At 22.1% G+C, this 12069-nt stretch overlaps 1 protein-coding gene across 1 annotated transcript; it reads left to right on the top strand.

Moving 5' to 3' along the window:
- Nucleotides 1-9779: 9779 nt before the first annotated feature.
- Nucleotides 9780-9956, top strand: K444DRAFT_493810 (uncharacterized protein; the record flags this gene model as incomplete). The annotated part of the gene is made up of 1 exon (XM_024873251.1): nt 9780-9956. A coding segment is annotated over one exon (177 nt), but the record flags the coding sequence as incomplete, so codon positions are not given.
- Nucleotides 9957-12069: the final 2113 nt, after the last annotated feature.

The following is a 12069-nucleotide window of genomic DNA, read 5'->3' as shown; positions in this document are numbered from 1 at the left end:
CTTATATATATTAATGGCTTAAAGAAGGCGGTTTAACTATACTATATATACTTAAGGAATCTTAAATAGTATTAGAATAAGAAATAAAAAAAGGAATTTATAACTTATAGAATTATATTTCTTGTTTTTAGAGCAGTAGTAATTATATACCAAGTAATTATTACTCTTAATATAAGTAAGGTCAGGAAACTTAGTAATATTCTTGGAATATTAAAAATAGTAAGGGCGAATTAAGGATATAGGAGTATTAGCCAAACGGGTAGTAATAGGCTAATAAGTACTAAGAGAAGTATTTATCTTAATAAATAAAGAAATAGAAGAGGGAATTAGAAGGGGACTTAAATAAAGCTTAAATAAGGCTTAAAGGAGTTTAAAGAAGCTTAAAGAAGGCTTAAAGAAAGAAGATAAGGGACGAGAAGAAGCTAGGTACGGTATTATAATTAAGGAAAAGGAAGGTTAGTTAGTAGGAAAAGAGAGGCCTTTTTATAATATCCTTTCCCCGAATAGTAATTACAAATTCGGAACCGGCTCTATACCAGGAATACCCAGAAAATTCTAAAGAAGGGATTTATAAACGAACTAGAAGATTGGATTAACTTTTCCAAGCTCTTGGGCCTATAGAGTAATAATTTATTTATAAATAAAGGCTAAGTTAGGATTTACGAACTAATTAGGAGATCGGATAAGCTTTATATCCGATAGTATATACTATATTTATACTACCTTTATAAGGGAGAATTACTAGAGGCGATTTGCGAACTAGCTAGGAAGGGTTAGTAAACTATATCCTTAACTCCATTACCTGGCGTAATAATGGGATAATTATAGAGAGTCTTTGGGGAAAGCTAGTAGCTAGGAAAGTTTTAGGGAGATATTTATAAAGCTATTTGCAGTTTTCCCAGGCCTCTTGGGAATAAGGGCCCAGAGGAGGAGTTAATATAATAGGCATACGTAATGGCGTATAGACAGGTATTAGATATTATGGATCTAGTTTCCTATTTTGGGTATAGCTTATAATCGGAATTATATAGATTGCATGGGATTTCCTAATTAAGTAAAGGGCTTCGCATGCCTGGCTAAATACTAGGGAATATATAGGGAGACGCTCCTAGCTTTGGAAGGGGCATTAATTAGTCTCTTATTAGAATTAATTCTTGGAATTAGTTATACTTGCAAGCGTTACTCCGCAGCTTACTTACCTTAACTACTTATATATTACCCTGCTATTACATGCCTTATACTAAGCCTTAATATAAGTTTTAAAAATAGCTATAGTTATATTAAAAAGAAAGTAGTTTTTCTAATATAAAATAAGCTTTAAATAAGTAAATCTAATTTATTTAATATCTAATAAATTTCCAGAATTATATATTATTAAATATCTTTAGAAATAATTATTAGGTTTAATAAGGTTTTCCTTTTCTCTTATAAGACTTCTAGTTCGGCTATTTTATTTATATATAACTCCTAATTAGGAAGTTTATTTAAATATTATAAGGAAACTTATAATAGTAGTTTAAGTTAAAGTCGAGACCTATAGATATTATAATTAAGCTTTAGACTAGTATAAGCCATAAAAATAGCTAGTTAAAAAGGCAAGTAAAGCTTCTAAAAGGTTTCTAGTTTAGTAAAACATATATAAAAGGCTTTCTTTTTTCTTTTCTTCTTTTCTTATTTCTAAATATAATTACTATTTATTACTATAGTTCGGAATTAAGAATTCGTAAGGTAATTTCTCGATTCCCTATTTATTTCTATACTAAAAGAAATACTTTATATTTAATTCCCAAGATCTAGTAATAAAGTTTTATATATTAAGAATACTATCTAGTAGTAATAATTAGATAATAATAAGAAATAAGTAATAGTAAAGCTTATTTAATTTCTAGAATAATAATCTAATAATAATATTCTCTAAAGATTATAAATAATAATTAGAAAGAAAAATTTAAAAGATATATAAGAAATTAAAGATAATAAGCTTTATTCTAGATTAAGAAAAGCACTTATTATTAGATGCTTTTTCCTAGTCTTCTATAAAAAAGACATACTTTATTCTTTCTAATTCTAGTAACTCTAGAATATATATAATAATACTAGTAGCTTTCTCGATTTCCTAAGTACTATTTTACTTATAATATTCTATAATTATTTTCTTTTCTAGTTCTATATCTATTTTAAAATATTTATTTATAAGTATATACTTATTATTAACTTTGTTTTTAAGAAAGTACTAGAATTCATTTCTTTTAATAAACTACTTAAATTAATTCCCGGTATATATTTTTTGAAATATAATACTATTAAGCTTTTCTAATATATAGTATTCTTTTAGTTAATCTATATGCCTTACTCTATACGGGCCAAGCTAGTAATATAGTAGCTTTATATTCCTTAATTTGTCTTAATTTATTAATTTAATATTATATGTAAGAACTAAATTCTTTTTGGAAATAGGTTTTAAATAAATCTAGTAAATAGTATTAAATTACTTCTTTTTCTCTTAATATTTTTTATTTTTCTTTATTCTGGCTTCTTTAATATCTTTATTTCTTATCTATATTTGCTTTATATATATTTCTAGAAGTATTTCTTTATTATAGACTTTATTTTATCTAAGTATTCTCTAGGTTAGAAAGTATATTTCTATAAATAATATAGCTTTTTTATTATAAATTATATAAAAGAAAATAAATCCAGTTAGTCTATATATAGTAACTTAATTAGTAAATAGATTATATAGTAATAAATCTATTTAAGGCTTCTTTTTACTTATTATAAGTATAATAAGTACTTAAATAATTAGTTAATACTTTCTTTTAATTATATTATTTTCTTTAGAATTATAAGCCAAAATAATAATTCTATTAATTCCTAGCTTATTAAGTTCCTAAATTACTACTTCTTTAAATTCCGATCTGCTATTTATCTTAAGCTATCTAAATAAACTATACTTATAAATAATTTCTTCCTAAATAAACTTAGTAATTTTCTTACTAGTTAGGTTCTTTAAAAGTCTAGCTTTAATTTATCCTAAGAAGTTATCTCTAGTAATAACTAATAAGTTATATCTTTTATAGTCTAGTAGTTTAATTATATTAATTCTAAGGTAATAGAAAAGAAATATAGCTTTTATTAGATATAGAGCTTCTTCTTATTTTCTTTTACTCTTATACTAATAGACTTTATAAGTATTAATATACTTTTATATATAATTATAGTAATTTTCCTAGTAATAGTAACTAGTTACTAAATAAAAAGTGCTTTTTTCCCGGTATATCTAATCTTATTATATAACTCTTTAATAATAATCTCTCTTTATTCTTAATTATTAATAATAAGTCGAAATAAGTATATTTTAGATATAACTCTTTATAGTAATTAATCTCTTATATTATAATTTAAAGCTTCTTTACTTAACTTTCGAAACTTGGCTCTAGATATTTCTTCTAGTCTAAAGAGTATTATAAGATATTATATAATATTCTAGTATTATTCGGAATAATTATTATTTAAGAAATCTAGTAAAATAGTTAGGTTATTAAGTAAAATATAAGAGTTAGTATTATTATTTACTACTTTACTAGAGTTATATATAAAAGGCTATAGCCTTTATTATATAATTTCCGGATTTTATTATTTTTTAATATTACTAATTTGCTTCTAGATATAATAAGGCTTTAATTATTAATCTCTAGTAACTAGATACTATTATTCAAATATCTAATAAAGAGCTTAGGAATCGGATTCCTTAAAATAATATTATATAACTAAACCGGAATTGCTTTCTTTAACTAAACTTTTTGTCTAATAAGTACTATTCTAATAATATTAAGTTCTATTACTAACTATTTATTAATATCCTTATTATCTTTAGTATTACTTTCTTATTATAAGTATCTTAATAATTCATTAGTAGTAATATACTTAACTTTAAAATTAAATAGTTAAATTCATACTAGCTAGTAAGTAACTAGAGCTTTAGGAAGATTTATAGCCGCTTTACTTAGCTATATAACAAGTATATTAGTATCTAGTTTAAAAATAAAATAAACTTTATATAGCCAGAATTATATTTTCTATAAATACTTTACTAGCCCTTAGTATTTTCTCTTAATAATATTATATCTTTATTTAGTATTATTTTAGATTCTAGACTTATATTATATAACTTTCTTTTTTCTTTTATTATTATATTAACTAAGAGTTCTGCCCTATTTATTTAGGCTAGTATTTACTACTAATATAATTATTCCCCAACCTTCTAATAAATTATGGTATAACTTATAGAGTATTAGAGTAATAATAAGCTTTTCTTAAAGAATTCATATAGCTTGCTTTTATTTATTATCCTAGTTTCATGTTATATCTTTCCTTATTAAGTAGTAAATAGGTTTAGTAATAATTATAAAGCCTTTAATTCAAATATAGTAATAAATAATAATTCTAATAAATGCCTTATCTTTAGTTATACTATTATAATATTCCTATCTTAAGATCTTAGTAATTCCTAAGCTTAAAAGACTTCTTCTAAGTACTCTATAAATAAAGCTAATAATAATTATATTATTATAATAGAACTATAATTTTTCTCTAATACTAGCTCTGGCTTATTTAACTTTATTTAGGATTATATTCAGGTTTTAAAAGTATTTAAATACGAAACGCCAAATATTAGATAAAATAAGCTACTTATTATAGTCTATATAAGATCTCTTAACTTTAATATTATTAATAAATAATATAGTAATTTTAGGAAATAAATTCTCTAGAATAGTTATAATAACTTATATAAACTATATAATAGAATTAGTAGCTCCCTGAGATAATATAGTTATTCTTAATAGCTCTAGAAATATTATAAATATAGTTAAATCTTTACTATAAGTATCTAGTATAAGTTAATTATATTTAGAAAAGAAATTAATTAGAGAGATATAAGTATATCTAGTAAATTCCTCCGAGATCTTATTAGTAAACGGAAATAGGTTAGTATTTTATAGGGTTACTAAATTTATTTTTATAGTAGTATTAATTAATCTATAAGTCCTAGTAACTTTCTTTATAACTAAGAACTATGGATTTCGATAAGATTTATTATATTTCTCAAGAATTCTATAATCTAGGTATTCTAATAATATTTTTACTATTACTAATACTAGAGCTTTAAAATATAGGAAATTCTTTTCTTACTAGGCTTTATACTTAATAGTCTTAATTAGAATAGATAAGCTAATATTCTTATAAATTTTTCTTATTTCTTTCTAATTAAATATAATTATACTTTTTTAATTAATTATTAATTCTTGAAATATAGCTAGTTTCTTTTCCTAGAGCTAGTTACTAATATCTAATTATTTAAGGCATTCCGGAATAAGTTATAAACCTCTTAAAATAGCTAATATTCTTAGTAAAAGATAATTCTTATATTTCCTAGTATATTTCTATAAATATTCTCTAACTTTAGATCTCTTAAACTAGTCCGGATATCTACTAGGGCCTTCTCTAGTTCTATTATTAGTATTTACTAGTTAAACTTTCTTATTCTTTATTTTATATATTTCTATAACTAGAAATAGACTATAATTATTATCTTTTTTTTAAGAACTATAGCTATTTTCTCTAGTACTCTTTTTATCTAACCTCCGGAATTTATAACCTTTTTACTTAGTTCTTTCCTAGTTAGATATAAAAAGTATCTTTTTATCTAGTATTTTAATATATTTTCCTTAAGCTTTTATATATTCCAGAATTCTTTCTAGTTTTAGGTTCTATATTTCTTAGCTTCGGGAATATATTTCTTTATTATTAGAAGATACTACTTTATTTCTTTTTTAGAAATATCTTTATTTAATATCCTTTTTACTTCTTTTTCTATTAAATCCAGAACTACTCTTAATAATACTCTAATTAGAGCCTTTTTTATTTTAGTTTCTCTAAAAATATTATTAATTTTCTAAACTCCTAAACCCAAAATAAAAGAATTTATAAGAAATCCCGGTATTTTCCTATTTTCCCTAATATTACTATTAGTTATAATATTAGGCTTTATTTTTTCTCTTTATTTTTAGTTTCCTATTTCATATTACTTAATTCCTTAATTCTAGAAGCTTAGTATTCTTAAACTATTACTTTTTTCTATTTCCTAGTATTTTTTAAAAATAGAATAATTATAATAATATAAGTATTTTAGCTATTTTTAGAATTAGTAAACTTTTTATTTTATAAACTATTACTTTTATATATAATTTTTATTTTTATTTTTACTAAGAATAATTAACTAAGCAGGATCTTTAGAGCTTTTTTAACTAAGAAAAATATATCTTTATATCTTACTTTATCTATAACCTTAGCTCTAAGCTTTACTATTTCTATAAATCCAAATTCTGCCCTAGTAATAATAAATATTTAATAATCTATAGTATTATATATTACTTTACTAATACTTCTAGAAATCTTTTCGGGAAAAATATTAACTTTAGCTCTAGTATTAATTATTTCTTTATATTTAATATTTCTTTAAGGTCCTTAAAATACGAATTAGAGATATAGAAATTACATGATATATTTATAAGCTAGTAATATCCGAATATTAATACTATTATCTTTAAATTAAATAATTCTATTAGTATTAAGTATCTAAACTAGTATTTCTAATTCCTTAAATATTCTATCTATTATATAAGTTATAGCTACTAGTTCCGCAGAGTTTCTAATATATCTAATTATATTTAATATAATAGTATTTCTTATTTATAAGATAATTAGTGTGAGAAATAAGTAGAGTAGAGTAGAATAGTGGGCTCTACTCATACTCTACTCAAGTTTTTTTCTCACTACTCATACTCTACTCAACTACTCTACTCAACTACTCTACTCAACTACTCTACTCAACTACTCTACTCAACTACTCTAGAATATTCTTGAGTAGTTAAGTAGTGTGCACGTGATGCTACACGTGACGTTACACGTGACATGCTAACCTAATTGGGTAAGGCTCCGGGTGGCCCGAGCCTAGCGCCACTGCACTGCCCAATCAAGTAGTGGCGAGGCTTGGTAAGCGAGGTAGAACCTTTATAATATCTCCAGAACCACTATAGCTTATATATTATATTATATTACTAATATAAGAGCTATATATTAGAAATTAAAGAACTAGAACCTCCGAAATATAGTAATTCTTTCTAATTAGAAGAATAATTAAGAAGCCTTTAGAATATTAGAATTTTCTATAAGAACAAGTTATTTTCCTTGAGTTCTCATTTCTTTTATTTTTATAATTACTTATATATCTTTAACTATTACTCTTATAATAATACTTTATATATACTTTATATACTCGAAAATGTCTTAATAATTCTCGATTAAGCTTAATATAGGCCAAAATCACCCTGATTTTATATTAAAATCCCTTAATAAAGAATCTTTTCTCTTTAAAAAAGGATATTTAAAAAAGACTTTAAATCTAATTCAAGAGAAGCCGGAAGACGCTCGTACGTGTACTATTAGGTGCTTAGTATAAGGTTATTCGTAAGTTAATAATCTTAATTTTAATGGTTTTAATATTAATTAACTTTTTAGAAAAACGTGGCTAAATTAATAAATATACGGTTAAATAAGTAATTATTTAGCTTACTTTCGGAACTCACATAAATTTATTAATTTTAATACTCTTTCTAATAATAGAAATAATAGTAAGTTAATTAATATTATTTAAAGAATTATTTACTAATTATTTATTAGATAAAAGCAAAGCTTCTTTTTCTCAAATCTCTCAACTAATTATAAATAGTCTTTTTAATAAATAATTAGGCCAAAGAGAAGATAGCTTTACTATTAATTACTTTAAGAGATTATTATTAAGCTTTATTATTAGTAATAATATCTCTTTTCGAGCAGTTATTACTCCGAGCTTTAAAGTACTTTTAAAATATTTAAATTGTAAGTACTTATATTATTATTATTATTATTATTATATAAGCTAATATTTTATAGTCAAATACCGCCTTTATATATAAAAACACTTAAGGACGAGCTTAATTTAAGCTATATAGAAAAGAGTTTAAATATTAAAGAAGAATTATAAAAGAATATTAATTCTCAAGGAACCTTTTCTATTACTTTAGATACTTAGACAAGTATAAATCAAAAGGCATTTCTTGGAATTACTATATAAGTTTATATATTCTTATAATTATTAAATAAAATTTATACTAATATATTATTAGATACTTTATAAATAAGGATTTTAAATTAAAATCTTATTTATTAGCTATAAAAGATTTAAGTAATATTTACTCTAGTATTTATATACTTTCTGGTTTATTAGAAGCTTTAAAATAATATAATATTAAATATAATATTATTAGGTAAGTAATTTAAAATAATTATTAAATAATTACTAATATATATTATTTAGTATTACTTGAGATAATACTAGTTTAAATAATACCTTATTAAAGGCTTTTATAAAGTATTATAATAAGAAAGGTATTAAATTTCAAGGAGATATCCCTTATATAGCTTATATATTAAATCTAGTAGTTTAATATATTTTAAAAGCTCTTATTAAGAATAATTATAATACTTCTTATTTTATAGATTTATACGAGCAAGAAATAAAAGAACTTAAAGATAGAGAAGAAGAAGAAGGAGAATAAGTAATAATTAAGTTTCCTATATAATTTATAAGAGGTTTATTAATAAATTTTAGATTTATTAATTTAGAAAAAGGTTAGAAAAACTATTATAGGTCTTAAATATAACTAAGAAAACCGACGGCTATTAGAAGCTCAAATTAAAGCTTTTAATATAGAAAATACTCGATTTCCTTAACTTAGTAAATAATTAATTATTTAATTATTAATTAATACTAATTATTTATAGATTAAAAAACATAATAGTCTTTAATTTATTATATATTAAAGAACTTTTTATATATATATAAAGCTATTAAAGTAGTTATTAATAGCTCTAATTTAAAGGCTTTTAAAAATAAAAGTCTAGTTTTGACTAATATTAAAATTACTTATTTAAATAATATTTTAAATATAGTTTTAATATTTATTAAAGCTATTACCAAGTTATAAGCCGAAAATTACTCTACTATATATTATATTATACCTGAAGTATATAAAATATATAATAAACTAGAAAATTTCAAAAAGGAATTTAAAGTAAGTCTTTTCTTAAACTCTTCTTATATTATTATTAATATTATACTAATATTTAATAAGATAAAGCATTTATAGATGTAATTAATAAGGGAATAGCTAAGCTTCGAAAATATTATCCTAAAACAGGCGTTTTAGATAATAAAAGTAAAGCTTTATATTTAGCCCTTATTCTTGATCCTCGAATTAAATAAGAAGGATTAACTAGTATTAGCTTATTTAGCGGTATGTCTTCGGATATATATAATAAATTAAAGACTAATTATAATATATAAGTAATTTCTTTAATTACTTTTTAATAAATTAATTAATAACTAATTTTATTTAGATATAAATACGATTATAATTTATCTCAAGCTAGATCCAATTCCTCGGATATTAATATGGCCGATTCCGACAAAGATAAAGATAAAGATAATATATATATTACTAATAAGTCTTCTAATATAGAAGACGAATTAGTAACTTATTTAGAAAAAAAGAGAGAAGATAGGAAAGTAAGTAAATTTTACTTAAATTTTATTATAATAATTATCTAATATTCTCTTAATATTTTTTTATAAATTAGTACTAATATATATATAGACTAAGCCCTTAGATTATTAGAAGTCTAATACTGCTAGATTTCCTGTTTTAGCTTTAATAGCTAGGAAATATCTAGGAATCCCCGCTTCCTCAGTTACTAGTAAGAGATTCTTTTCTCAAGGTGCTCTTATTATGTCTAAATTACGTAATAGACTTAATAAAAGTACTTTTGAGATAATATCTTGCTTAAAAAGCTGGGGGTTATTTAAAGACGAATTAGAAGAAGTAAAAAGAGAAGAAAAAAAGAAGGAAAAGAAAGATTCCGAGGAGGAAAATCTGTTTTTTATAGAAGAAAAGTAGTATTTAAGTAGCCTTATATAAGCTCAAGCTTAAATTATATAGTGCTGCTTAATGGGTACCTTATTTATTTATTAATAATTAAATGAATATTGATTTTCTATATTCACGTGACTTGCACGTGACTACTCTTGAGTTACTCTTGAGTAGTACTCTACTCTACTCTACTCAAGTACCATATTATGCTACTCAAACTCTACTCTACTCTACTCTACTCAAGACTACTCTTGAGTAGCTTGAGTAGCTTAAGTATTTTTTGCTTATACTAAAGATAATAAAATAGGAAATATTATCCCTAATTTATTAGTTCTAAAGTATAGTAGCTAGATCTAGTATCTTTAAGATATTAATAAGTATTCTTGTTTCTTTCTAAATCTTTGGGAATAAAATAATTATTTTCTTTAATAGCCTTATTAGAATATTATTAATTTTAGGAATCTTATACTTATTATAATTAAAAGTATACTAGGTTCCTAATTTGTCCTATTTCTTTTTAAAAGTATTAATATTCATATTCTTAGCTAGGCTATTCCCTTATTTATTATTTCTTAAAATAGTATTTTTCTGGCCTCTTATATAAGATAGCTTTTCTTTTATTTTAGCTTATTTTCGGAAAACCTTTTTAGCTATTTCTACTTCTTTTCTCTTTCTCTTTAATAAGAAACCCGTTATAGTATTAATAGAAATACTATTTATAACTAAATCTTAGTACTATTTATTAATTCTAGAACCTAAAGTATTAATAATTCTAATATAATTTCCTTTAAGGCAAAGTAGCTATTTAGATTTTCTAGATATAACTTACTTGCTTCTATATATAAATCCCGGTTAGCTATTTCCTTTTTTCCTTTCTTATTTAGTAAATTAGATATTTATTATTAATCTCTAGATATTTTTAGATCGAGTATTTAAATTATAATTAAATTCTTTTTTTCGGATTTAGGAAATAATTTAGTTAAACTACTAATACTTACTAATAAGAAAAAAGGAAATACTTTCTTATTTAGGCTTAAATAGCCCTTTATACTATTTTCTATTAAATTAGTAAATATATCTATAATTTATAAACTCTTTTATTAGTAAGTAATAGAATTAAGAAATATAAATATATTTTGAATTAATATTATTATTCTTATTTTTACTATAATACTTATAGTAAATTTATTCTTTTAGTTCTAGGTTTATATTATAGGCTATATTAACTTAAATAATATTTTCTAATTATATTTAAGATTAATTTCTTCTAAAATATAATTATCTAGACTTTTTATTTATTCTAGCTTAATTACTATAGCTATTATAGTATTTCCTATAACCTCTATTATAACTTCTAGTATATTTTTCCTAAAACCCCGAATTATACTTACTAGGCTATTAATACTATTATACTAGCTATAATTAATTAGGTTATATAAGTAAATTATAAATATTTTCCCGAATTATAATAGCGGCTATATTAAGTTATCTCTATAGATTCTTTTAAGTTATAGTAATAATAGATAGTTTTTCTAGATTTCTTACTAGTTAGTTAATATTATCTTTTTTAGGTTTACTACTTTTAGTAAGTTTTATATAATTAGCTATAGGCTAGATTCTCTTCTTACCTATATTTATAGTAGCTTTAGGAAGTATATAGGAGAAACTAGTAAAGAATAATTATTTTCTGGCTTAGAAACCATATTATAAATTACTATATCTAAATATTCTTATCTAAATCTAGATATATCTGAGTTATTAGTAATATTAAAATAGTATTTCTTTTCTTTATACTAATAAGATATTACTATCTTCTTATATATCTTACTATATTTATAAGTAGAAATATTTATAGGTTTAAAGTTTATATTCTTAAGAATATAATCTCTTACTAGAATAAATAATTTCTTTATAAATTCTCGATACTAAGTAATTTTATTTATTTCTTTTCTCTTTAATAATTCTTTTAATACTTTATTAAATATATTAATATAAGACTTAGAAGAAATTCCTTTATTCTGGGCTTATATAATAATCT

Source organism: Hyaloscypha bicolor, assembly GCF_002865645.1.
Source record: "Hyaloscypha bicolor E unplaced genomic scaffold K444scaffold_58, whole genome shotgun sequence".
NCBI classification, from domain to species: domain Eukaryota; kingdom Fungi; phylum Ascomycota; class Leotiomycetes; order Helotiales; family Hyaloscyphaceae; genus Hyaloscypha; species Hyaloscypha bicolor.
The sequence above is the reverse complement of the archived record's forward strand: the minus strand, read 5'-3'. Positions and strand labels throughout refer to the sequence as shown.